Source organism: Cetorhinus maximus, chromosome 14 (genome assembly GCF_964194155.1).
Source record: "Cetorhinus maximus chromosome 14, sCetMax3.hap1.1, whole genome shotgun sequence".
NCBI lineage: Eukaryota > Metazoa > Chordata > Chondrichthyes > Lamniformes > Cetorhinidae > Cetorhinus > Cetorhinus maximus.
Window position 1 is genome coordinate 50,413,194 of NC_135892.1, and position 27,496 is coordinate 50,440,689.

Consider the following 27,496-nt stretch of genomic DNA (forward strand, 5'->3'; position numbering starts at 1 on the left):
CTCACTGGCATGTGGTTCCCTGGCTTCTCTCTACAACCCTTCTTGAAAGTGGAACCACATTAGCTGTTCTTCAGTCCTCTGGCACCTCCCCTGTGGCCAGAGAGGAATTAAAAATTTGGGTCAGAGCCCCTGCGAACTCCTCCCTTGCCTCCCTCAGCAGTCTGGGACACAAATCATCCAGATCTGGAGATTTGTCCACTTTTAAGCCTGCCAACACCTCCAATTCCTTGTAACTCCCTATATCAATTTGCTCAAGAACCTCGCAGTCTCTCTCCCCGAGTTCAACACCTTCATCCTCACCTGAACAGACACATCATCTAATAGGACACAGGGACAAAAGCAAAATACTGCGGATGCTGCAAATCTGAAACAAAAACGAAAATTGTTGGAAAAACTCAGCAGGTCTGACAGCATCTGTGGAGAAGAAGACAGAGTTAACGTTTCGAGTCTGTATGACTCTTCATCAAAACTAAAGAGAAATAGAAATGTTATGAAATATAAGCTGATTAAGGGGGGTGGGACAGGTGGAGCTGGATAGAGGGCCAGTGATAGGTGGAGGCAAAGGAGAGATAGCCAGGGATGTCATAAACAAAAGGTCAAAGGGGTGTTGACGGTGGTGATATTGGCTAAAGGATGTGCTAATGGTGACATTAAGGGTAGAAAGCAGATTAAGCAGGTGGCAGATGGCCCTAGTAGGGGAGGGGTGGGGGGAATGGATTGAAATAGGCTAAAAGGTGGAGATAGAACAATAGATGGAAATAAATTTTAAAATAATAATGGAAATAGGTGGGAAAAGAAAAATATAAATATAAAAAATATATAATAGTAATTAGAAAAAAAGGAATCAAAAAGAGGAGTGAGGATGGAGGAGAGAGTTCATGACCTGGAGTTGTTGAACTCGATGTTAAGTCCGGAAGGCTGTTAAGTGCCTAATCGGAAGATGAGGTGCTGTTTCTCCAGTTTGTGTTGAGCTTCACTGGAACATTGCAGCAGGCAAAGGACATGTGGGCATGAGAGCAGGGCGGTGTGTTGAAATGGCAAGCGACAGGGAGGTCTGCGTCATGCTTGCGGACAGACCGAAGGACAGACTGCAAAGCGGTCACCCAGTCTGCGTTTGGTCACTCCAATGTAGAGGAAACCGCATTGGAAGCAGCGAATGCAGTAGACTAAATTGAGGGAAGTGCACATGAAGTGCTGCTTCACTTGAAAGAAGTGTTTGGGCCCTTGGACGGTGAGGAGGGGGGAAATAAAGGGGCAGGTGTCGCACCTTCTGCGGTTGCATGGGAAGGTGCCGAGGGAGGGGGTTGAGATGTAGGGGGTGATGGAGGAGTGGACCAGGGTGTCCGGGAGGGAACGGTCCCTATGGAATGTCGACAGGGGGGGTGAAGGGAAGATATGTTTGGTGGCACAGGGACACATCCGAACAGGCACATCATCCAATAGGACACAAAGACACATCCGAACAGACACATCATCCATTAGGACACAGGGACAAATCAGAACAGACACATCATCCATTAGAACACAGGGACGCATCCAAACAGACATATCATCCAATAGGACACAGGGACACATCCGAACAGACACATCATCCAATAGGACACAGGGACACATCCGAACAGACACATCATCCAATAGGACACAGGGACACATCCGAACAGACACATCATCCAATAGGACATAGGGACACATGAGAAGACACATCATCCAATTGGTAAGGAAATGACCAGGAACACTAACTAATGGGATATAGAGATAGACCTGAACACAGAGACACTAACCAATGGGATATAGAGATCGATCTGAACACAGAGACACTAACCAATGGGATATAGAGATAGATCTGAACATGGAGACACTAACTAATGGGATATAGAGATAGAGCTGAACACAGAGACACTAACCAATGGGATATAGAGATCGATCTGAACACAGCGACACTAACCAATGGGACATAGAGATAGATCTGAACACGGAGACACTAACCAATGGGACATAGAGATAGATCTGAACACAGAGACACTAACCAATGGGACATAGAGATAGATCTGAACACTGAGACACTAACCAATGGGATATAGAGATAGATCTGAACACAGAGACACTAACCAATGGGACGTAGAGATAGAGCTGACCACAGAGACACTAACCAATGGGACATAGAGATAGATCTGAACACAGAGACACTAACCAATGGGACATAGAGATAGATCTGAACACAGAGACACTAACCAATGGGATATAGAGATAGATCTGAATACAGAGACACTAACCAATGGGACATAGAGATAGATCTGAACACAGAGACACTAACCAATGGGACATAGAGATAGATCTGAACACAGAGACACTAACCAATGGGATATAGAGATAGATCTGAATACAGAGACACTAACCAATGGGATATAGAGATAGATCTGAATACAGAGACACTAACCAATGGGACATAGAGATCGATCTGAACACAGAGACACTAACCAATGGGATATAGAGATAGATCTGAACACGGAGACACTAACTAATGGGATATAGAGATAGAGCTGAACACAGAGACACTAACCAATGGGATATAGAGATCGATCTGAACACAGCGACACTAACCAATGGGACATAGAGATAGATCTGAACACGGAGACACTAACCAATGGGACATAGAGATAGATCTGAACACGGAGACACTAACCAATGGGACATAGAGATAGATCTGAACGCGGAGACACTAACCAATGGGACATAGAGATAGATCTGAACGCGGAGACACTAACCAATGGGACATAGAGATAGATCTGAACGCGGAGACACTAACCAATGGGACATAGAGATAGATCTGAACGCGGAGACACTAACCAATGGGACATAGAGATAGATCTGAACGCGGAGACACTAACCAATGGGACATAGAGATAGATCTGAACACGGAGACACTAACCAATGGGATATAGAGATAGATCTGAATACAGAGACACTAACCAATGGGACATAGAGATAGATCTGAACACAGAGACACTAACCAATGGGACATAGAGATAGATCTGAACACAGAGACACTAACCAATGGGATATAGAGATAGATCTGAATACAGAGACACTAACCAATGGGATATAGAGATAGATCTGAATACAGAGACACTAACCAATGGGACATAGAGATCGATCTGAACACAGAGACACTAACCAATGGGACATAGAGATAGATCTGAACACAGAGACACTAACCAATGGGACATAGAGATAGATCTGAACACAGAGACACTAACCAATGGGACATAGAGATAGATCTGAACGCAGCGACACTAACTTGCAGAAAGTAAGATCCGAGTCGTTTCACGTGTGTGAGCAATCACTTCCGGATCTAAGCGGTAGTTGAGGAAATGTGAGTTCTGTGATGGGTCGATATTTTAAAATTTTACTTGTTTTGAGGATAAAGTAAATTGGACCGAATTCCATCTCATTTAGAAATATATTATAGTTTTCTTTAAGTGTTTACCTTACGTAAGTAAACTTCCAGTGCTATAGTAGAATCATCACAAAATATGTGTGCTTATGTCAGTATGTAGAAAAATCCGACTTCAGTCATGTGCAAAAGGACATAATCTTGTTGTTGGTCTAATCCAATTGTTTAATATTTTAATATTCTTTGTAGTTGAAATAGACATTCTGAATACGTTACATGATAAACCAAAGTGCGTTTCATTGTTCTTTTACTGTAGAAAATAGGATACCTTGTGTTAAGTAAAGTTTTATTTATATTGGCATATATGTTTTTCTATTTGTCCAGCCTGCCAATCCTAAGGAATTTGAGTCACCCTTGAGATCAGAACATTATTAAAAAGGCACTTGGAGAATATCACAATTTACATTGATTACCTGAAATTCTAATTGTAATTGAGACACTTCAAAAACACCAGTTATAATGATGAGGTAACATAGGATCTTGAGGCACCAACTTACTATGGTCAGTGGCAAGGGGAGGTGACAGTGAGTGTCCTTAGCATCAAGTGTGACATCAAGGAGCCCCAGCAAAACCGAAGTCAGTGGGAGTCAGGGGGGAAATGCACCAGTGGTTAGAGCCGTACGTAGCACAAAGGAAGGTGTTCGTGGCTGTTGGAGGCCAATCATATCAGTTCCTGGACACCACTGCAGGAGTTCCTCAAGGTAGTGTCCTAGGTGCAATCTGAGAAGTGGAAATGTTCACTGATGATTGCAAAGTTCAGTCCCACTCACAACTCCTCAGATAGTGAAGCAATCCATCACCTTATGCAGCAGGATCTGCATAACATTCATGCTTGGACTGATAAGTGGCAAGCAACATTTGAGCCATGCAAGCGCCAGGTATTATGATGCAGCCGATGGTACAGGCTAAGCTGCTCAAATCCCAGAGGGAACCTTGAACAACTGTCATAATCTATTTTTGCAATTTGTATGTTTCGAGATGCAGGCTTTGAATTCAGTAGTGTAGGCGGGATTCAACCTCCTTGTCCGAGACCCTGGGTTGATCTGGCTTTCGCGTGGGGCAACTGCCCTCTTAACTACAGCTCAGACTGGGACTCAGGTCAGGACAAACAACTCAAGACGTCCATTGTTTGGATTCTCGAACAAGACGGTTTATTCAAGCCTGTTACCGGCATATGCAGGGAGAGCCCTCTGAGTCCGTCCAGAGGTACTCTGCCGTAATTACAAAGTCTCATTACTTATATACTTTTTCTTATCACAATACATTCGAGTACATTTGAATATATCCACTGATAACCGACACACAGGTATCATGTTAAAACTATCCTATTGAGTACATAAACATGCGATTCTGCTCACCAATTATTCTAAAGGGTGTATACATAATTATATTATCCAATCAAAATTAAAACACATACGCAAAGACGTTGGTTCTCACCACTCAAGATTGCTTGTGTTTCATCAGAGACCCCTATGTCATTGTATGTCCTCCCATATCTAAGCTAAACCATCTGCCCCATCCCTATCTGAGAGGAGTACACCTAATCTAATTTGTGTCTTCCAATCTGACTCTCAAGGCTATGCAATGTTCATCTGGTAATCTTCAACTCTTAATATGTTTAGCAACCATGTCTGCCTGGAGATTTTAGGGTTTTTCAGTAAATTCTTAGTGTTCTCTTTTAGCATTTTTTATTTTCCCCTAACAGTAGTAATAAGACCACCGAGTCTCAAGGGGTATTTTATAAAACTAAATTAACGTTTATTAATACAAGAAAAATTGTAAGCACATACATACGTCTACAAAATTACTACTATGATAACTATAAAAATCCCCTAATGAATCTGACTCTCAGTTACACCCCCCCGTTAAGGCAACAGTAAGACTCATAGATTTAAAAAGACCCCTGGCAAAGCGCATTTGACCATACAAATTCAAAATGAGGTTCCTTGCAATTTGGTTCCTTTACAGACACAGTTGTAGGCTTACAGGCTGGTTAGTTATTAAATGCCTCTGCCTTACACACACAAACTCCTTTCTGTTTACACCTAGCTTTTCCTTTGAATGTAAATTTCCCATTGTATTACTAGGTACTTAACATCACATCTTCTAACAATAACATTTTCACCCCACTAATTTTATTAGTAATATAAACACATTGCTTGGTGTCTCCCAGCTGGGTGCAAGACTTTACTTCCACTCTTGGGGCAGAATTTCTTGGATGGGTGGGGGGGGGGGGGTGGCGTGTGGGCGGGCACGGACTTGATCGCTGCTCGCAATTGTGTCCGCGCCGCCATTTTACGGCAGCCTGTGTAAAGGAAGGCCTGGCAGCCTTGGAAAGGCTGCTTGCAATGGCTGGACGAAGGGTTCTGCAGAGGGGCAATGGTGGTTATTTAAATCCGGAGGGTAGGCCATTGGGGCAGGCCAGTCCAGAGGGTAGGCCATCGGGGCAGGCCAGGCCGGAGGGTAGGGCGGGGGGCCAGCGTGCCGCTCGTTTTTCCGATGACTGCCTTGCTGCCCTCCTCGAGGAGATGGAGGAGGCCCCCTCACATGACGAAACGTGCCTGGGAGGAGGTGGCAGAGGTGGTGAGCTCCCACGACGTGGTGCGGCGCATCTGGATCCAGTGTCGCGAGCGCTTCAACGACTTGTTGCGCTCTGGAAGGGTGAGGACAATGTTGGCATTGGTCACTTAACCCAGCAGGTCGGCTTTCCCCCCTGCTGCCCCCCCCAACCCCCACAAGTCTGAGTGTAGTTACTGCATTGAATCATTGACGGCATGTGTCCTTCGCTGGGTGGGCCAGCAGATATTGCCCATGCCAATGTCAGCCTGAGAGGGTGGTGAAGAGATGGGTTCTGCGCCTGCAGCATGTGGTACGCTGAGAGTCACATGACTGGTTTGGGGGCAACCTGGAGGAGCTGCACCTAGGCACTTTGTTTGAACTGCAGGACATGTCCAAGTCAGGGTGATGACATGCTGGGAGGGGAGCTTCAAGGTGGCATGGCAACGAACCAACTGCTGCCCTCTGCGCTCCACGTGCTTGCGGCTCCTTGTTATGGAAGGATATATCGTGTGGTGCCTAACGTGATGTAGGCAGCATGTGGCCAAGTTGGAGGGCTGGGGAACAGATTGCAAAAGTAAAACAGGAAAGGTGGCCAAACCAAGGCTTACAAGGGAAATATAGAGATAGTATTAGATGCAAGGAAGAGGCAAACAAATTGGCCAGAAAAAACAACAGACCTGAGGATTGGGAGCAGTTTAGAATTCAGCAAAGAAGGACCAAGAGATTGATTAAGAAGGGGAAAATAGAGTACGAGAGTAAGCTTGCGGGTAACATAAAAACTGACTGTAAAAGTTTCTATAGGTATGTGAAGAGAAAAAGATTGGTGAAGACAAATGTATGTCCCGTACAGTCAGGAACAGGAGAATTTATAATGGGGAACGAAGAAGTGGCTGACCAACTAAATACATACTTTGGTTCTGTCTTCACAAAGGAGGACACTAATAACATACCAGAAATGTTGGGGAACACAGGGTTTAGTGAGAGGAAGGAACTGAAAGAAATCAGTATTAGTAGGGAAATGGTGTTGGGGAAATTGATGGGATTGAAGGCCGATAAATCCCCGAGGCCTGATAATCTAATCCTAGAGTACTTAAGGAAGTGGCCCTAGAAATAGTGGATGCATTGGTGGTCATCTTCTGAGATTCTATAGACTCTGGAACAGTTCCTGCAGATTGGAGGGTAGCTAATGTAACCCCATTATTTAAAAAGGGAGGCAGAGAGAAAACAGGGAATTATAGACCAGTCAGCCTGATGTCGGTAGTGGGGAAAATTCTAGAGTCCATTATAAAAGATTTAATAGCTGAGCACTTGGAAAACAGTGGCAGAATTGGTCAGAGTCAGCATGGATTTATGAAAGGGAAATCAGGGATCGGTGCTGGGACCCCAGTTATTCACAATATATATTAATGATTTAGATGAGGGAATTAAATGTAGTATCTCCAAATTTGCAGATGAGACAAAGCTGGGTGGGAGGGTGAGCTGTGAGGAGGATGCAGAGATGCTTCAATGTGATTTGGACAAACTGAGTAAGTGGGCAAATGCATGGCAGATGCAGTATAATGTGGATAAATGTGAGGTTATCCATTTTGGTAGCAAAAACAGGAAGGCAAATTATTATCCGAATGGCTATAAATTGAGAGAGGGGAATGTGCAACAAGACCTGCTGTTCTTGTACACCAGTTGCTGAAGGTAAGCATGCAGGTGCAGCAGGCGGTAAATAAGGCAAATGGTATGCTGGCCTTCATAGCCAGAGGATTCGAGTACAGGAACAGGGATGTCTTGCTGTAATTGTACAGGGCCTTAGTGAGACCACACCTGGAATATTGTGTGCAGTTTTGGTCTCCTTATCTGAGGAAGGATGTTCTAACTATAGAGGGAGTGCAGCGAAGGTTTACCCGACTGATTCCTGGGATGGCGGGACTGACATATGAGGAGAGATTGAGTCAGTTAGGATTATATTCGCTGGAGTTCAGAAGAATGAGGGGGGATCTCATAGAAACCTATAAAATTCTAACAGGACTAGACAGGGTAGATGCAGGTAGGATGTTCCCGATGGTGGGGGAGTCCAGAACCAGGGGTCACAGTCTGAGGATATGGGGTAGACCATTTAGGACTGAGATGAGGAGAAATTTCTTCACCAAGAGAGTGGTGAGCCTATGGAATTCGTTACCACAGAAAGTAGTTGAGACCAAAACATTGTATGCTTTCAAGAAGGAGTTGGATATAGCTCTTGGGGCGAAAGGGATCAAAGCGTATGGGGAGAAAGCGGGAGCAGGCTATTGAGTTGGATGATCAGCCATTATCATAATGAATAGCGGAGCAGGCTCGAAGGGCTGAACGGCCTACTCCTGCTCCTAGTTTCTATGTTTCTATGTTAGGCCTAGCACCTTTGTGTGAGTGTTTGGCAGCAGTGGGGTGAGGAGGCACTGGAGCCCTGATATGTCCCATTCTGGTTGGGGTGGGCCGTGTGCGAAAAGAGACCATGTACAATTTGTACAAATCAATGCTCTTCTCTCATTTTCAGGAGAAGAATGCTTATAACGCTGCAGAGCGTGTGAGGACTGGTGGCGGCCAGGCGCAGTTAGCCATTCTCAGCCTGTTTGAGCAGGAGGCCCTGGATTTGGAGAGGTGCCATGTGCCCAGGTCCACCAGTGTCAGTGAGGCTGGGGTGCCACAGGCAGGTATGTTTGCCCAGCAGTGAGGTCACCATTGTTCTCCCAACAGCCATAGCAGTGATGAATGTTCAGTGACTGAAATTTGCAACATGGCTTGACCATTGCTTATGGAAGGATGAGCGCATAATGATCCGGGGGACAGGGATGCACATTGACGTTGTCTCCACTTTAACTGATCCAATGTCCTTGTTCTTCCTTTTAGCATCAGCGGAGCAGGGCCGGGAGGAGGAACAGCAAAGGCCCCCTCTCACACCTGAGGGGCCTGACGTCTCACCAGCGTCACATCATCCCTGCCAGGCAGGCACCAGCGCAGATACTAGCACCTCGGTGGGAGTTAGAACATTGGCTATTGTCCCGGGTCACAGTGGTGAGGGCACTTCACAGTCACTGGAGGAGCTGGCAGAGACAGAGAGTGCCCTTGGCGCCAGCAGTCAGAGGACTGCAGGGCACCAGGAACATGCTCAGTTGGTGCCTGATGATGTGCCTCTGGAATTGTCTGCAAAGCAGCAGGGGTATGAAATGTGGTCGGGTGTGCAGGAGCAGCTGGGGGAGATACATGAGGCTTGGCTTGGTCTCCGTGGTGGAGGAGTCTACATGGACGATCGCCGAAGCAATGAGCCACATGTCCGAGCGCCATGCATCCTCCATGGAGAGAGTGGCGACTCTCATGGAGAGGCTCCTCCAGGAAACCCGTCAGGGCTTCCTGGGGATGCGCTCTGACCAACAAGCCCTCACATCAGCATTGACCTCAGCTGGTCAGTGCTAGTGTAGTAGATGGTCTGGGCACCAAGTTTCCCAGCTTGGTGCCCATGCATCCATGGTGAGCAGGGAGGTCCGAAGTGACCTCACGTCGATTCAGCAGCTGCCTGTCAGCTCTGTGGGAACCTCTCAGGGTGCTCCGGATGAGGGCGGCAGCTCCTCCGCCCCTCTCCCAGTGACCGCAGCATCCGGTGAGGCTGCGACGACTGGGGAGGTGCCAGCTGTGGAACTGGCAGCTCCCTCCCAGGCGGGGCCAGCACAGGCTCCACAGGCCAGAGGACAACCGCCAAGGTCATCGAGGCCAACAGGACAGCAGAGTCAGCAGGCTGTCTCAGATGCCACTCCCAGCAATGGGGCAGCACCAAGATGTAGCACCTGGAAACGTAAACATAAAGCACTTTAGGCACACCACGGGTTTATCACTGGTGCTTTTGTGTTGGCCCGAGATGAGGTCTTAATGATTTGCTTTGATCTGAAACACTTGTCATTTTGTTTCATTAAGTTTCTTTGCCTGTGATATTTAATTCAGACATGTGACCATGGCTGAGGGTGCCTCGTTTCTTCTGCATGTGTATGGTTTCCAAAAATGTTAGGAGTGCTCTGTGGGACATTCAGCTTTATTAACAAGGCCCTTAGTTACTGTTCCTAACCTGGAAGATTTGGCACTTAGGTATCGAGTATGGAGCCTGCAGCCCAGGCTTGTCCTGGAGGTCCATCTGTGGTGTGTGCTAGCTGAAGGTTAGTTGGATTAAAGCCTCCCGGGTGTCCCTGCCTCCCTGGAGTATGCTCGGGTCAGCATCTACCCCCTCAGCATTTCCCTGTGCGTGCTCATCCTCGGACTCACTGCTGGACTCATCATGTGCAGCCGCAGCCACTGCATCAATGACTTCATCGTCCACTGTGCCCTCCCTTTCCTGCTCAAGATTGTGGAGAGCGCAGCATGCAACCACTATCAGTGACACATGATCTTGGGGGTACTAGAGTGGTCCAGGCATTGGAAACGCATCTTGAGAAGGCCAATGGTTCTCTCCACCACAGCTCTTGTAGAGGCGTGGCTCCTATTGTACCAGCTTCTGTTCTTCGGTGGTGGAGAGGCGTCATGAGCCACCTTCTGAGGGGATAGCCCTTGTCACCCAGCAGCCATCCATCCAGCCGGGCTGGAGCACTGAAGAGCCCCGGCACCTGGGAGTGTCTGAGGATGTAGGTGTCGTGGGAGCTGCCTGAGTAACTTGCACAGACTTGTAGAATCAGCATCCTGTGATCACACACTATCTGCACGTTTATGGAGTGGGAAGCCCTTCCTGTTGACGAAGGCACCGGGCTCACCTGCTGGCGCCTTGATGGCCACATGTGTACAGTCTATAGCACCCTGGACACGGGGGAAACCAGCAATAGCTGTGAAGCCTCTGGCTCGCTGTGTCTGCCTTGCCTGGTCCCAACAGAAGTGGATGAATGTCAATGGACGCCTAAACAGAGCATCTGTAACCTGCTTGACACAAGTGTGGACAGCTGATTGGGAGACACCGCAAAGATCACCCACTGACCCCTGGAAGGAGCCAGCGGCATAGACGTTGAGGGCAGCTGTGACCTTCAGAGCCACTGGCATGGGGTGTCCACCCACACAGTTAGTGGAGATCTCAGGGCCAATCATCTGACAGATATAGTTGACCGTTTCCCTTGAGAGACGGAGCCTCCTTCAACACTGCACCTCAGACATATTGAGGTAGCTGCTTCACTGCCTGTATACTTTGGCAGCAGGATAGTGGTGTCTTCTGCTGCCTGTCCGCCGACCCCAAGATTGCATGGGTGCCGAAAAATCTGCGTCAATTGATGAGTCAAGGGCCTTAAGTGGCCCATTAATTAATGGCGGGCGCGCAGCAGATATCATCGCACGCGCGCCCAACAAAATATCGCGATGGCACGTGGTGATGTCGGGAAGCTCACCCGATGTCACTGCATATCATTTTATGCGTGGGCCCCCGCAAGCCAATGGGAAAATTCTGCCCTTGAATGCTTTATTCAACAAATGGAAATGTACCCCCTTGACACCATATTTCTAAAACTTCCCCATGTTTATCTAATTGCTATTTCAAACCTACTCCTTTCGATACATCAAAGCACCCAGACTAGCTGGCTTTAATCCAATTAAGATACACACACACATAGACACAGACAGCACTAAACTCTATTTTTAAAAATAATTTCCAATTATATTTTGGACATTAATCTCTTCATGACACCAGGCAATGACCACCTCCAACAAGAGAGATCTAACCATCTCTCCTTGACATTCAATGGCGTTACCATTGCTGAACTCGCTCCTATCAACATCCTGGAGGACCAGGCACAAGTCAGGAGTGTGATGGAATATTCTCCACTGCTTGGCAGCAGTGTGTACAATATACAAGATGCACTGCAGCAACCCATCAAAGCTCCTTCGACAGCACCTTCCAAACCTGCGACCTCTACCACCTAGATTGACATGGGGAACAGTGACATGGGAACACCTCGACCTGTGAGTTCCCCTCCAAGCTGCACGCTATCTTGACTTGGAACTATATCACCGTTCCTTCACTGTTGTGTCAAAATCTTTGAACTCCCTTCCCAGCAGCGCTGTGGGTGTACCTACACCTGATTGCAGTAGTTCACGAAAGCAGCTCACCACCACCTTCTCAAGGGCAATTTGGGATGGGAAACAAACCTGGCCTTGCCAGTGACCCTACATCCAATGAGAGAATAAAAAATAGATATGGGTCTTTAACTATCAATATAGCAACTTTCTGAAATGAATGGAAAGAATATATAGAAGTTAGCTACTTGTCAACAGCGTGTGAGGAACCTTAAACTGGTTCTAAGGCAAGGGTATAGGATGGTACAGTAGAATGGTCCCTGGGTTCAAATTCAGGCCAGACTCTCAAGATACAAATAATCTTCATTCTCCTTGGACTTCATGCAGTGGGTTATTTGGATATGTAATATGCTACCACAAACAGGGATGGAAGCAGAATCCATCACAGCTTTTAAATGTGAAGGGGGAAAAACTTAGAGGGTGCATAGGAAAAGGTTGGGAGAATTGGAATGAAATGAACAGTCCTTTGAGTTAGAATAAATGCAAAGTGCTAAATTATCTTCTATGATTTAGAAAATTCAAATGATTTTACGCTTGCTGGAAGTGACAAACATTCATACGCAGGGACCCATTCCTTGCAAACAAAGGCAATATGTTCAAGCCTTGCACCTTTTTTGAATTACCCACGCACTTGGGGAGTCTATAGTTTCCCGTTGCTTTCTCCATGGTGATGCTTCAGCCAATCGGAGTCAACTTGCAAACCAATTAGCACCCTTTTCTCCTGTAGTATAAATTATTGTGATCATTTGAAATTTGGCATTCTTGCATTTGCCCTGCAAAACAAAAAGCTTCGGCAACATGTCTCTCTTTTCAGCAGGATTCTGAGTGTCATGTGATATAACTTTGGGCAATTTCATTATAGTTTCTTGTAGGCATGTGAACTCACAGCAAGATTTGAATAATTTGACATAGATTGCCATAATTCAGTAGAACAGGTGGTGTAGGAAAGGGAAATAAACAAGCATCCCATTCCCCAACGTTGTAGCACAAAAAAAGTAACTGAAAAAACAGGTGGTTAAGTCGAACAAAAACTTATAAACTGTTTCATGTTTATTTTTAATGTTTTTGATGGAACATTATTGTTTTTGAAGAACATTCAAAAATAATTTAAATGAAAAGCCTTGTGAGCATTAATAAAACTATTACTTCTGCCTCTTTGTTGAATAGGATCAGAAGTCATGTTTCCATTGAAGGAGAAGGACAGGAGAGTGGTCCAGGTGCTTCTCAGTGCAGGGTGCTGTCCTCGATGTGTACTAAGATTCTGCTGTGTTGGGAACCAGGCTACATACAGACTTTCATGCAAGGTTTTTGAAATGTTACACTTTTATTTGCAAGTTCAACAACATGGGTGATAAAACTCGTCTTTTAAAAAGAATATGTAATGTTTGGACACATGGAAAATACTAATTTTATAATCCTTATCCTTGTAATCAAATCACCCCACAGGTCCAACTCATTCTAGCTTTGACCTCTCCAGTCCTTTCTTCCCACCTGTACCCTCTGCATTTCCATCTCTGGTTTACTGTCCATCACTCTGTCCCAGCATTGGCGGCAGCACTTTCATTCATCTTGCCTTAACATTTCTATCTTTCTTCAATTCTGATGAACTCGAACTGAAAGGTCAACTCTGTTTCCCTCCACAGATGCTGCCTGACCTGCTGGGTTTTTCTAGCATTTTTTGTTTATTTATTTGAGATTTCCAGCACTTGCAGTATTTTGCTTTTGCATTAACAGTCTGGAAGTCCCTCCCTAAAACTCTTGGGCCAGGATTTTACTTATGGCGGGCGGGAGCAGGTACGGGCGGGCGCGGAGCTGATCGCCGCCCACGATTGGCTGTGCGCCACCATTTTACGCTGGTGGGCCAATTAAGGCCCGCCCAACATAATGCATGGCCTATAGCACTTGCTATCTGTGCAGGAGGGGGGGAGGAGGGAGAGTCGGGGTCTGCGCTCTTCGTGCATGCGCGTGAATGGGCACAGCATTCTCCCTGAGACACGGAGCTGCCTTGGGGAGATTGAATAGATTATAAAACATTTTAATAAATTAAGTAAAAATTTATTTCAACATGTCCTGTCTTGTGGCAGTGTCACATGAGTTGGGACATGTTTGTAAAGTTGGGAAAATTTTAAAATTTATTTTATAAAAGCTTCAGGAAACCTCATCCTGCCCGTGGATGAGGTTTCCTGAAATACGCGAAGGCTGCTCGGGCTCTTCGCCTGCCCGCCAATTTAAGGTTGGATGGGCAGCATTTTAAAGTATTTTAATTAATCCCTTAATAGGCCCTTCACATTTCGGCGGACATGCAGCCGACACTGGTGCGCGCCTGCCAAACGAAATATTGTGATGACGTCGGGACGCATGCTCGATATCATCGCGCGCCATTTTAGGCATCGGTATGCCGGACCCGCCCCCGCATGCCGACTTTTTCTCGGTACATCCTTCCCTACGTCCAAAATCCTCTTGAATAACTTAGCCCTTCAGCTTCAATTTTGGCGTCCATCTCCTCCTCCTACCCTGGTAGACACCCAACTTTGAAGTACAGTGGGACATTTTGCTATGTCAAAGATGCTATTTAAATTCAAATTGCTTTTTCAAACTATTTTAATAATTTTGTGGTAAATCTGTAAACTGTGTTAAAAATACTAATCAAAAGCCAGCAGATAAATTCTTAAAAATTTCTCTCAATAGCCTGTTTGTATCAGAATTTTCAGCGTTTTCTGCTTTTATTATAACCTATTTGCTCAAGAACTTTGACAGACTGTTTTCCAAGTTCCAGACACATTATTTAGGAACAACTTCTAATTACAAGAATCCTTTGTTCACTCATCTTGAGCATTGCCTGAATTTCCCAGAATTTAAAAAGAAAGATTTTCCATATGTGCATATTGCTGGCAAAGCCTGTATTTAATGCCCAACCTTGGTTGGCAGGGGAAGATGATGTGCCTGCTTGCTGATTCCAACCTCATGTCAACTCTTAAATGATGTCAGAAATTATTAGAAAGTCAGTTGATTGTATCAAGTTCACTCACCACCAATTTTTTGGGTTAGCGAGGATTGAGCAATAAACATTGGCCTTGCTAGCAATGTTTGCATTCTGAGAATGAATAATTGCAAAATGCAATCCACAAACACTAGTGACAACACCAGAATCCCATAATGTAGAAACAGAATGGGACTTGATGAGTCACCAGTAGCCCTGCTCACTGGTTATTCTAATTACATTTTCATCATTCTTGCTGTTCTTTCCTGCATCTCCAGCAATGCTCCTGTAGGTGACATGGCAGCCAAAACTGTACTCAGTCGTTCAAGTGTGGTCTGCACTAAAGTGCCTTGATTGTGTGCTGAAGCTAACAGTGGAACATGAGACCACAATCTTCTGACTGGGGAATTAAAGTTCTATCACTGAGCCAAGTTAAAACCTGTTAAAACAATGAGTAATAGTCGGGATATAGTGTGTGTGTCTGACTCAGACCCAGTCTCCGGGAGCTCACTGTGAGAGTGGATGAGATTGCATCCCTCTCTCCTGCCCCACACTCTCCCCCGCGCCCCCATTCTCTCCCCTGCCCCACACTCTCCCCCGCGCCCCCATTTGCTCCCTGACCCCCTTCTCTCCCCGCCCCCCCTTCTCTCCCTGCTCCCCCTTTCTCTCCCTGCTCCCCCCTTCTCTCCCTGCCCCCCCTTCTCTCCCTGCCCCCCCTTCTCTCCCTGCCCCCCCTTCTCTCCCTGCCCCCCTTTCTAACCCTGTTCCCCCCCGCCGCCACGCTATCTTACCCCATCCCACTACTCTGCCCCCCGTGCCCCCTCTCCCCCTGCCCCTGCACGGCCTTTCTTTCCGCCCCCACCATTGCCACACTCTCTCTCAGCACTCCCTCGCACTCTGTCTCTCACACAGTCTCCAGTCACTCACCTTCTCAGATGCCATCGGGCACTGTTCTTGCTGCTATGTGTTCCGCTTCAGCTCGCCTGGGGCCCACTCGAACTTGACTGAGCCTCACTCTGGCTGCCTCACTGCCCAGGCCTGGCTCCGGGCCTTTGCTCCTGGCTGCCTGAGCCCGGCTCCCCGGTACCTCCGCTCCCTTATCCACGTTCTCTCGCACATCCGCTTTGTTGCCCACGCTCCTTGAAACCTGTTCTCCCTGGCCCAAGCTCCCTGGTCACCGAACTCACTGCCATTGGTGTTCGCTGCTCCTCCAGCCACAGATTTTTTTCTCTCCCACACCTACTGCTGATAGACTCACTACGGCAAACGCGGGAGTGAAACGGCTTGTGGTCAGAGGAGCCACTCCATGCACCATCTTGCATTCAAACTTACCTGTTTGACCAGCATTTGGAAAAGTAGCTCCAGGAACTGCATTGAGGGGTTACGCCTGACCCAGAAGGACCAGGACAACAGATGCATGGGAACATCACCACCCGCAAGTTCCCCTCCAAGCCACACACCATCCTGACTTGGAAATATATCGCCGTTCCTTCACTATTGCTGAGTCAAAATCCTGGAACTCCCTCCCTAACAGCACTGTATGTGTACCTACACCACAGGGACTGCTGAGGTTCAAGAAGGCAGCTCACCACCACCTTCTCAAGGGCAATTAGGGATGGGCAATAAATACTGGCCTAGTCAGCGACGCCCAAATCCCATGAACGAGTAAGAAAAAATGGAAACTATAGGCTGGATTCAATTTAGGTGATGGGGGTCTCACCCACCAGCTGGAGAGTCAGCAGGACTGCTGCGTTGTCTCTTTTCATTTTTAACAAATTGCTTATTACATACTGCACAAGTAACCTTTTTATCTTTCACAATTATACATATTGCATTTGCAGAGTTATAAGAGCTTAAGAACATAAGAAATAGGAGCAGGAGTAGGCTATTCGACCCCTCAAGCCTGCCCTGCCATTCAATAAGATCATGGCTGATCTGCCCCAGGCCTCAACTCCACTTTCGTGCCAGCTCCTCATAGCCCTCAACTTCCCAATATTTCAAAAATCTATCTATCTCCTCTTTAAATACTTTCAGCGATCTAGTCTCCACAACCAGACATTCACTACCCTCTGAGAGAAGAAATTCCTTCGCATCTCAGTTTTAAATGAGTGACCCCTTATTCTGTAACTATGTCACCTCATTCGAGATTCCCCACTAGTGGAAACATCTTCTCAACATCTACCCTGTCAAGCCCCCTCAGAATCTCGTATGTTTCAATAAGATCACCCCTCATTCTTCTAAACTCTAATGAATAAAAGTCTAACCTGTTTAGCCATTCTTGATAAGTCAACCCCTCCATCCCAGGAATCAGCCTAGTGATCTCTTTTGAACTGCCTCCAATGCCAGTATATCCTTTCTTAAATATGGGGACCAAAACTGTACACAGTACTCCAGGTGCGGCCTCACCAACACCCTGTACAGTTGTAACAAGACTTCCCTATTTTTAAACTCCAACTCCCTAGCAATATAGGTTAAAATTCCATTTGCCTTCTTAATTACTTGCTGCACCTGCATGCTAACCTTTTGATTTTCATGCACAAGAACACCCAGATCCCTCTGTGCTGCACTTTTTTGGAGTCTCTCTGCATTTAAATAATAGTCTGCCTTTTGAGTCTTCCTACCAAAGTGCATGACTTCACTTTCTACACTAAATTCCATCTGCCAAGTTTTTGCCCACTCATTCAACCTGTCTGTATCCCCTTGCAGATTCGTTATGTCCTCATCACAACATGCCTTCCCACCTATTTTTGTATCATCAGCAAATTTTGATACATTACACTCTGCCCCCTCCTCCAAGTCATTACTGTAGGTAGTAAATAATTGAGGTCCTAGGACTGAACTTCGTGACATTCCACTAGTTTAAGTCTTGAAGTCTTAAGTCTAAAATCTAAATCAGCAACTTTCTATATTGGCTTAGAAGGGAATAGGGTTTAAATTAAATAAGCGGCAGAGTTTGTCTGTATAATTAACTGTTTAAACGTTGTGCATTTTGAGAAGTCACTTTGTTGCGGAACCTGTGCTATTTGTGTGTTCACAGAGCCTACTATGAAGTCATGAGCTGCTTTTTTTGCAGTCAGTATTTTCTTTTAAACTGCAGCGTTTCAACCTGAAAATGACCCATTAATCCCAACTCTCTGTCTTTTGTGTGTTAACCAATCCTCAATCCATGCTAATACATTGCCCCCAATACCGTGAGCTCCTATCTTCTGCAATAACTTTTTGTGTGGCACCTTATTGAATGCCTTCTGGAAATCCAAATACACTACATCTACCGGTTCCCCTTTATCAACTCTGCGTGTTACATCCTCAAAGAACTCTAGCAAATTTGTCAAACATGATTTCCCTTTCACCCCAAAACCATGTTGACTCTGTTTGATGGCATTAAGCTTTTCTAAATGTCCTGCTATTTCTTTTTGGCCCACATTTTGGCCCATTCACCTAACCTGTCCATATCCATTTGTAAATTTCTTATTTCTTCATTGCAACTTACTTTCCCACCTATTTTGGTGTCATCTGCAAATTTAGCTACAGTACCTTCTATCTCTGAATCCAAGTCATTAATATAGATTGTAAATAGTTGGGGCCCAAGGACCGAGCCCTGTAGCACCCCACTAGTTACAGCTTGCCATCCAGAAAGAGACCTATTTATTCCGACTCTCTGCTTTCGGTCGGTTAGCCAGTCCTCTATCCAAGCTAATATATTACCCCTAACTCCGTGTGATCTTATCTTGTGTATTAATCTTTTGTGCGGCACCTTATCAAAGGCCTTCTGGAAGTCCAGATATACATCTACATGAACCCCATTATCCACATTGCTTGTCACATCTTCAAAGAACTCTAGCAAATTAGTCAAACACGATTTACTCTTCATAGAACCATGCTGACTCTGATGGATTGCAGTAATTTTCTTCTTGCTGACACTTCAAAATTGGAACCTTCATCTCCGCTTCTTTCACAATTTCATTCAAATATTAGTTTACTCTCTTATTTTCCAATTCTTTTCCAAATGTGTTGATCCTTTCATTCAGCTCAGCAACTATTCAGTAACTGGTCTTGGAGGCATCTATCTCAACCAGTCGACCTTCAGTTGTTTTATGGGTTTCATTGACTTGTTTCAGTAGACTATTAAGTTCCTCAACTGCTCTGGTGAGCTCAGTTGCCTTTATTTCAGAGTCATCTGCAGAACCGTCATACAAATTTGGCAACTTTACATAGGCATTCAGTTCATTTGGGGATCTTTCTACCATGGTTGCTGACTGCTCCTTCGACTCTTTCAGTTTACTCATTAAATACGTAACCTGTTTCTCAAAATTTTCTTTTAAAGTCTGGATCTGCTCTTCCTTGGCACACATCTCATCCTCTTTATTCCCCAGATTGCATCAGAGATCGAAAATTTCATTGCTTTTTTCACAACTAAGTTCCAGCAGTTCATTAGTCTTGGTTTTTAATTCTGCTTTCAACCAACTGTCCTGATTCATCAGTAATTCTTTTCCCTGTTCAAGGTGTTTTTCACAATACTTAATAGAGACTTCTGCTACTTGAACTCCATCAAGTTTTAATTGAAGATCTACCTTGTTGAATTTGCTTTTACAAATTTATCATTCAGACGTTTCAGGTCCTCATTCAAGTGTTCTACTTCCTGTGACTGATGCTCAAGTGTTCTCATTTTTCATTATCTAATTCATCTTTTGTGCAAGAAAGTTGGTTCTGTACATTGATTTTTCCTTTACTGGTACAGTCTTTTCCAAAGACTCATTAGGCTCCCTTATTACTGTCACTGATTTTAACTTTCAGCTTCCAACAAATTGCTTTTTACATGCCCTGTCTTTTGGCAATAAAAGCATACTGGTTTCTTTGCACCAGGAGAGAGGGATGCATTTTTGTTGACTGGAACCTCTTTTGCCTTTTCCCTAAAGCCAGAATCTTTTCTATTCCTCCATTTTCCCTGTGGGTTTACACATGGAGATCTACTGCCTGCTAGCTCCCTATGTGATATCATATCCATCTACTAGAACTGTCACTTCCCTTATTTTAGAAATCTTGCTTTCTTCCAAGTGTGGCCTAGTCTGTTGAGATGCTGTTTTGAAACTCTTCCATTATTATTATCTCTCTCGCATTCTCAAAAGTCTGTTCTAAATACATTGATTGAAAGCATCTGTCGAAAGCACCTATCAAACAACATCTCTTTGCCCCTGGCAAATTCTACAAATGTTTCATTCGGTCTACTCTTTTTAAAGTTCGAAGTTTTAATTGGTACACTTCGGGGACAAGCTCATAAACATTAAGTTTTGCAGTCTTAACTGTCTCATAATTTGAGAATTGTTCCTCTGGAAGACCAGAATAAACATTCATTGCTTTCCCACCAGGACGCTTTGCAACATCTTGAGCCCATGCCTGCTTTGACCACTCTAGCTTTGTAGCCACTTTTTCAAATGAGATGAAATATCTCTCAACTCTGTCCTCAGTGAATCTAGGCACCAGGTGAAGATTCTTTGTTAAACGAAAGCTCGCAGTGAGATTCGACTCATCTTCCGAATCATTAGCCCTCTTTTAACTCGTGACTTAAGCTTTTCTCTTTGAAACTTATCTCTTTCCTCCCTTGCTAGCTTCTCCCTCTGAAGTTCAAGTTCAAACCTTTGCATTTCTTTTTCTTTTTATATTGCACGCTGCTTCATTTACAATTCAATTCTAGCCACTTCAAGCTGCACTCTACCTGTGTCAGATTTTTCTTCTTCCAATCCCAGATGCTGTGCCATTACCTCAAATGCATTTGCTTTTTTAGCTGCTACTTTTAACTCTAACTTCAGCTTTTCTGCTAATGCTATTAACATAACCTTAGTAAATTGTCGCAAGCCACTCGGATAAGTCTTTCCCCCCTCCCCCGCCCTAGAAAAGTCATAGCAATTGACAAAGCCATCATGATTTTCAATAAGTATAATAAAATTCACCTTGAGATCCTGTTAGCCCTGACTTTAGCAAGTCCAAGCACCAATATCCGTCTGTGGATTTGAAACCTTGCAAAGTGCCCCTAATTTTGTTATGATCTGGTTAGGGGCCAGTAACTTTTTTATTATAGTAGAGGAAATTTGAAATCCCAGGTATTTACTAAGAGAACAAAGCCGCAAGATTCCACAGTTTTAAACAAACAAGAATTTTTACCATAAAGGAGTCAACAAAGCAACAGTCAATACTAACTATCCTACACTGTAACATCTAGAATTAACATGAGTCAAACATGAATTAACAGGCAAATGGTGGTCGAACACAAACTGCACACCAAATGGCAGACACAACCCAGATAGATCCCATGAATTTTCTCAGCAACTGACCACACGTCAGTGATCATTGCGAGTCACAAAAATCCTTCAACCTCTGTCTTCTTAATGAGGGATTTCAGCTCCTCTCCTTCGAGGATTTAGCCTCTGATTTCTTTCCAACAGCACTCCCACTCAGACTGCCTCAATGACTCCACAGCTCCCAGTTGCTCAATCTCTTTTCCTGAGACTGCTTCCCACTGAGTTTACAAGGCTTCACCCCAGCATCTAATCACTGGCACGATCCCAACACTCTAGCTGCGCTAAGCAGACACCTCTGCTCACGGACATTTCTTTGCCCCAACTTCTAGCTTCACAAAGCAGACACTTCTTGAGCTTCACTAAGCTGGCTTCACTAAGCTGATGACTACTTCCCACGGGCTTCCTCCCATGCTGCAGCTTCCAGCTGCACTGAGCTAACCCTCTTCTTCTGCGCCCAATGAACTGTTCACATGGGTTCAATTTCACCCTCAAAATCACCTGTGTAACTTTCCAGGTTTTGCACCTTCTCCAAGCAGCTGTCAAAGGAAGTCTGGAAACAGAGCGTGTGCACCCATCTCCCTGCCACGTTCTGCACTTGTGCTGGAGCCCCGAAAACACACAGAAAAAACCCAACAATATAGATTCCCTCACACCATCCACAGGCCTTCCCACTATGGACTTGATCAGGGTAGAGGTGGGAAGGCGGCAGCCACCAGCCACCCTCCTGCCTGATTAAATGCCCCTGCTGCCAAATTCACCACAGGAGAGGGTATTAAATTCTGCCCAATGCTTCTTTTGCTTGGCCTTGCCCATGCGATATTATGCCATCAGCTCAGTGTCTTGCACCGTAGTATGGAATTGATTTCAAATATAAAACAGGTCAGTCCTGTGTAAAACTCTACAATATGGTGTCACTGTGAACAATTTAACATTTTTCATGGTCCTACAAATTTTACACACTTTGACCATGTTTATTGGGAATACTTCATCTTCACTATAACATTTTCCAATGATACTAAGCATTCCAGTAATCAAATTTGTAATATTGTACATTGTGAATCTGAAGAGGAGCAGTGTCTGCTTTTCCAAGCACTACAAACAGAAACTTTGTGTGTTTCAGGAACTGTTCACCGAACTCCACATGTTCTTGAACGATGATAAAAGTAAACCTGGAGCGGCGGAATATAATCAACCACCTTGTAAGAAAATCCGATTGCAGGATTCTGAAAAGAATGATGATGATACAGGTCACAATGGAGCAGCCAAATTACTGTCGAGTGAATGTGTGCTTCCTGATGGCTGGGTTCAAACTTGCACTGTGTGTTTAGGTATTCTACAAGACCTATGTGAAAGAGATTTTGTCAAAAAGGTAAAATGTTTGATGCTTTACCTACAGCTCTGTTAAATAAATTAAGTCATGACCTGTTATAAATCTTTTCAGATGTAAGATGCTGATAATTACAGTTGAGGTTTTGCATGGTAAGTTGTCATAAATTATACTAATTAGCAAGGAATGTTAATACTTCAGAAAGCCAAGATCATGCATTAATTCAGTGTCTTATTTGTTTTTGTCTAATTTTCTGTCATTAGTGGTCTTATTACATTTGAGCATTGGATGATAAATGATTTTTGATTGTTTTTGTTAAAATATACCAATTAATATTATGCCCTGGTTACTTAGCTAAATACTACTTTAGATTCACAGCATAGGCACTTGTGGGTGTGCAGCAGATCTTAGATTTTTTTCAGATTTTAAAGTGATTAATTGTTGTTTTTCTTCCTGAATAATTAGAGCTATAAGTAAAAAAAATGTCTTCAACACTGGCTGAATTAGATTAGATATCAAGGACATTAATTGCACCCTGGAAACTTGTACCAATCATTTATTCAGTGACATATAGACTACAATGGATAATTCTGTTCACATGTGCCAGTGGCAAGCTCAAATGGTATGTTCATTAACAAATTGTGGGGTGGGCACATTTATTAGTGTTGAAAAGGAAAGCCATGTTCTATTTTACATGTGTTGAGCGGAAGAGGACTGGTTGATTGGGTTATTGGAGTGCTATTTAACTCAGCTTTCTCTGCTGCCTATAAGTATTCTAGATCTCTCAGTCTCCAGGACGGAAGTATCTCGATTGATGAAGCTGTGAGGAAGGCTGGTGTGAAAGGTAGAAAATACACACTGGGATTGAGGCAGAGCAGAACGTGCATTATTTCTTATTTAGCTGGACACTGGGTTCCAAAAGTGGAAATGCTCTGTCCTCTTCACTTGATGAGCACAAAATTCACCACCAAACATAATTGTCCAATTTAAGAAGGTTTGCAATTCTAATCTTAAGCTTGTGGCTGAACTTAACCAAGATACACAGACTATAATGTATTCATTCCATGCTCATTGATACTAGAAGAGTCTTACCAAGGTTAGTACAGATAAGGAAGTACTGGGTACCACAGACCCCAGGTACAGGATTGGGCCCCTGTAGTCTGTAATGATTAGAAATCCTGAAACTTTTCCATGCAATCCAGAAGCTTCCAGGTTGAATTTTTCAAGCCCCTTCATCAGTCAAATTCAGTCATTGTATCCACCTCGCCGGTACTGCATTGAAAGAGAGCCGAAGTTGGAGAGACTTCTCACTGAAGCTGTTAAGAAATATTCAGCTCCTGAATGGATTTCCATAATATAAATCCAGTTTCCTTTGACAATGTTAATCCACCAACATTTGATCTGATGTTAACTCTTTTCTAGGCTTCAAAAGTCACTTTTGTTGGACTTTTTGAAAGTCATATTGATCGACAACGTACCTTCTGATTAAGTTTTAGCATAAACTTCTTATTTTTCTTTTTCTTCAGTTTCCTTTTCCTACATGCAAAATAGTATTATCATTAGCATTAGTAATGTTTCTCTCTTTTTGTTTGTGAGGCCTATTCATTTAAGTGCACAGAAACTTTAAATGTTTTTGTGTGGTTACGCATTTGTGGTATGTTAAAGGAGCTGACTTGTGCTTGGCCTGTATAGGAACTTACACTTGCTGCATGGCTGAACCACTTAGAGGGAACATTGGTCATGTGTTTATATGTTCCAGTACTTTAAAATCAAATCTACACTTGGTTACAATCAGTATTTAATCAAAATGGCAGCCATTGCCACTGCCCGAATCCCTTAAATTCATTGTATTTGTTGTGTATTTCTGATAAAAGTATTCATTTTCTCTGATGCAGCAGTGTAGCTTGGCACAGGTATTGTGGCATGCTTAAGACGCACAATTGTGATGTGGTCATCAATCCATTTGGGGAAACAATTTATACCTGTCAGCCATGATTGAATGGCGGAGCAGACTCGATGGGCCGAATGGCCTAATTTCTGCTCCGATGTCTTATGGTCTTATGGTCTCCTTTGTGTAATTGGCTATCACATATATTATTTGTGAAACAAAAACTGTCCAGAAACTAGCTATGACATTGGGAATAGCTTGAACTTCAATGGTGAAATATTTTTGTTTAAAGGCAACAGCATTTTCTCTACTATGCAAAACAAATTACTGTTAAGTGCCTGACTTATGTGCCTGCCTTCAGGAGATAATCAATCAACCTTGTCTACACCTTGTTAAGGTGTAACCCATCCTTCATGTACAGGTCCCGCCTGCCCCAGAACCAATCCCAATGCCTCAGAAATCTAAAGCCCTCACTCCTACTCCATTTCTCCAGCCATGTGTTGAACTGGCCAGTCTCCTTATCCTTATGCTCACTGGGGAGAATTTTCCTCATGTCGGGCGAGGCGTGCAGGAGCGGGCGTGGGCAGTCATGGACCCCATTGCCGGTGGCGATGGGGACCACACCCCCATTCTTCGCGGGTGGGCCAGTTAAGGCCCACCCAGCATGTTTGCCAACTCCTGGGGATGGAGGTGGATCGGCAATCGCCGACAGGTCGAGTGGTGACCTGGCAGCCTGTTTAAAGGCCAAGCTGCAGCCGCTCCAAGGCTGCTGTACATGGCCAGAGGGCAGGGTCAAGGCACATCGAGGCTGGCCATGCAGGAGGGTAGGGCGGGTGGTCACTGTGCGCCCAGGTTTTCATATTAGTGCCTTGCTGCCCTCCTCGAGGCGGTGTCAGCATGGCAGGAGATGCTCGTCCCCCAGGACAGGAGGAGGAGACCACCCCACTTGACCAAGCGTGCGTGGGAGGAGGTAGTGGAGGTTATGAGCTCCCACGATGTGGTGCAGTGCACATGGACCCAGTGCCATAAGCACTTCAACGACCTGCTGCGCACGGGAAGGGTGAGTAGCATGTTGGCATCATTCACTTCACCCATCATATAAACTTTTCTCCCGCTGGCGCCCCACCCATGTCTGACTGGCCTGAATGCAATGAGTCATTGATGGCATGTGTCCTTAGCTGGGCATCCCAACAGATATTCCCTATACGTTGGTCAGCCTGAGAGGGTGGTGATGAGATGGGTTCTGCACCCGCAGCATGTGGTGGACTGACACGCACATGACTGTGGTGGGGGCAACCTGGAAGATCTGCACCCAGGCGCAGTACTCGAACTCCAGGACATGTGGAAGTCAGGGTAATGACATGGTGGGAGGGGATGTCGTCATTGTGCCTCCTTGCAACGGCAGGTACAACTGTGTGTTCCCAACTGTGATGAAGGCAGCATGTGGCCAAGAGGGGTGGGAGGACACACCTGGCATATTTCTGCGAGTGCTGGCCAGCAGCAGGGGAAGGATGCACTGAACCCCTGCAATGGGCAACTGGGCTTGGGGTGGGCCAGCCGCCAGGAGATTGACGGTACAAGTATCACTTATCAATGCCAATTTTTCATTTACAGGAGAAGAATTCTCATAACACCAATGAGCAGCTGAGGACTGGCCGTGAGCCAGGCCAGATTTTGCTGCTTAGCCACTTTGAGCAGGAGGCCCACGACCTGGAGAGGTGGCACACACCCAGGTCCACTGGAGCCGGAGAGGCTGGGGTTCCACGGGCAGATATGTATGGCCAGCACTCACATCACCAGTAGTCTCCCAACATCCGTGGCAGTGCTGATTGTTCAGTAAGTATCGTTACCAACAAGGTTTGCCCAGTGCATGTGGAATGATGAGTGCTTGATGAGCTGGGGGACAGGCATGTACATTGACATTGCCCACAGGCTAACTGATCAAATGCCCTTCCTCTTCCTTTCAGCATCATCAAAGCATGGCCGGGAGCAGGAGCAGCAGGGGCCCCCTCTGACACCTGAGGGGCATGAAGTTTCACCATCAGAAGCGTCACACCATCTCTGCCAGGCAGGCACCAGCGCAGATACTGGGACCTCAGTGGGCATCATATCTTCGGCTAGTGTCCTGGGTCACAGCGGTGGGGGCACTTCACAGTCACTGGAGGAGCTGGCGGAGACAGGGAGTGCCGATGGCGCCAACAGTCGGAGGACTGAAGGGGCCCAGGCACATGCTCAGACTGATGCTGATGATGAGCCTCTGGAGTCGTTGGTGATGCAGCCAACTGATGAGATGCTGCTGGGTGTGCGGGACCATCTGGTAGAGATACATGAGGCTCTGCTTGGCTTGGTGTCAGTAGTGGAGGAGTCTACGCGGGCGGTGGCTGATGCATTGAGCCTCGTGGCTGAGTGCCAAGCTTCCTCCATGGAGAAAGTGGCGACTCTCATGGAGAGGCAGCTCCATGAGTTTGCGCTCGGACCTGCTATCCCTCACAGGGGCATTGACCTCATGTGGTCAGTGCCCGTGTGGGCAGTGGTTTGGGCACCAGGTATCTCACCTCGGTGCCTATCCATCTACAGTGAGCAGGGAGGGCCGAACAGACCTCATGTCGACGGAGCAGGTGCCTGTCGTCTCTGCGGGCACCTCTCAGGGCGCTCCGGATGAGGCCAGCAGCTCCTCCGCCCCTCTGCCAGTGACCAAGGCACCCAATGAGGCTGCGATGAGTGTGGATATGCCAGCGGCGGTGCTGGCAGCTCCCTCCCAGGTGGGGCCAGCACAGGCTCGATGGGCCAGAGGACGACCACCAAGGTCATCGAGGCCAACAGGACATCAGAGAGAGCAGGCTGTCTCAGGCCAGTGCCAGCGAGGGGGCAGCACAAAGACGTAGCACCCGCAAACAAAAGATGAAGGCACCTTAGGCACACCCCAGGT

General features: G+C 45.6%; 1 protein-coding gene across 6 annotated transcripts in view; it reads left to right on the top strand.

Moving 5' to 3' along the window:
• The first annotated feature begins 3,273 nt into the window (after window positions 1-3,273).
• pus10 (pseudouridine synthase 10) overlaps window positions 3,274-27,496 on the top strand; it is an 80,578-nt gene continuing 56,355 nt past the window's right edge. For 2 of the 6 annotated variants that reach the window (XM_078556900.1, XM_078556902.1), the window contains exons 1-3: window positions 3,274-3,373; window positions 13,244-13,380; window positions 22,473-22,721. In XM_078556900.1, the coding sequence (XP_078413026.1) occupies window positions 13,255-13,380; window positions 22,473-22,721 (375 nt within the window). In that variant the 5' untranslated portion in view covers window positions 3,274-3,373; window positions 13,244-13,254. Of the gene's footprint in view, window positions 3,493-8,537; window positions 8,695-13,243; window positions 13,381-22,472; window positions 22,722-27,496 lie in introns of those variants that run through there. The other 4 variants (XM_078556904.1, XM_078556903.1, XM_078556901.1 and 1 more) reach the window with 4 other exon arrangements.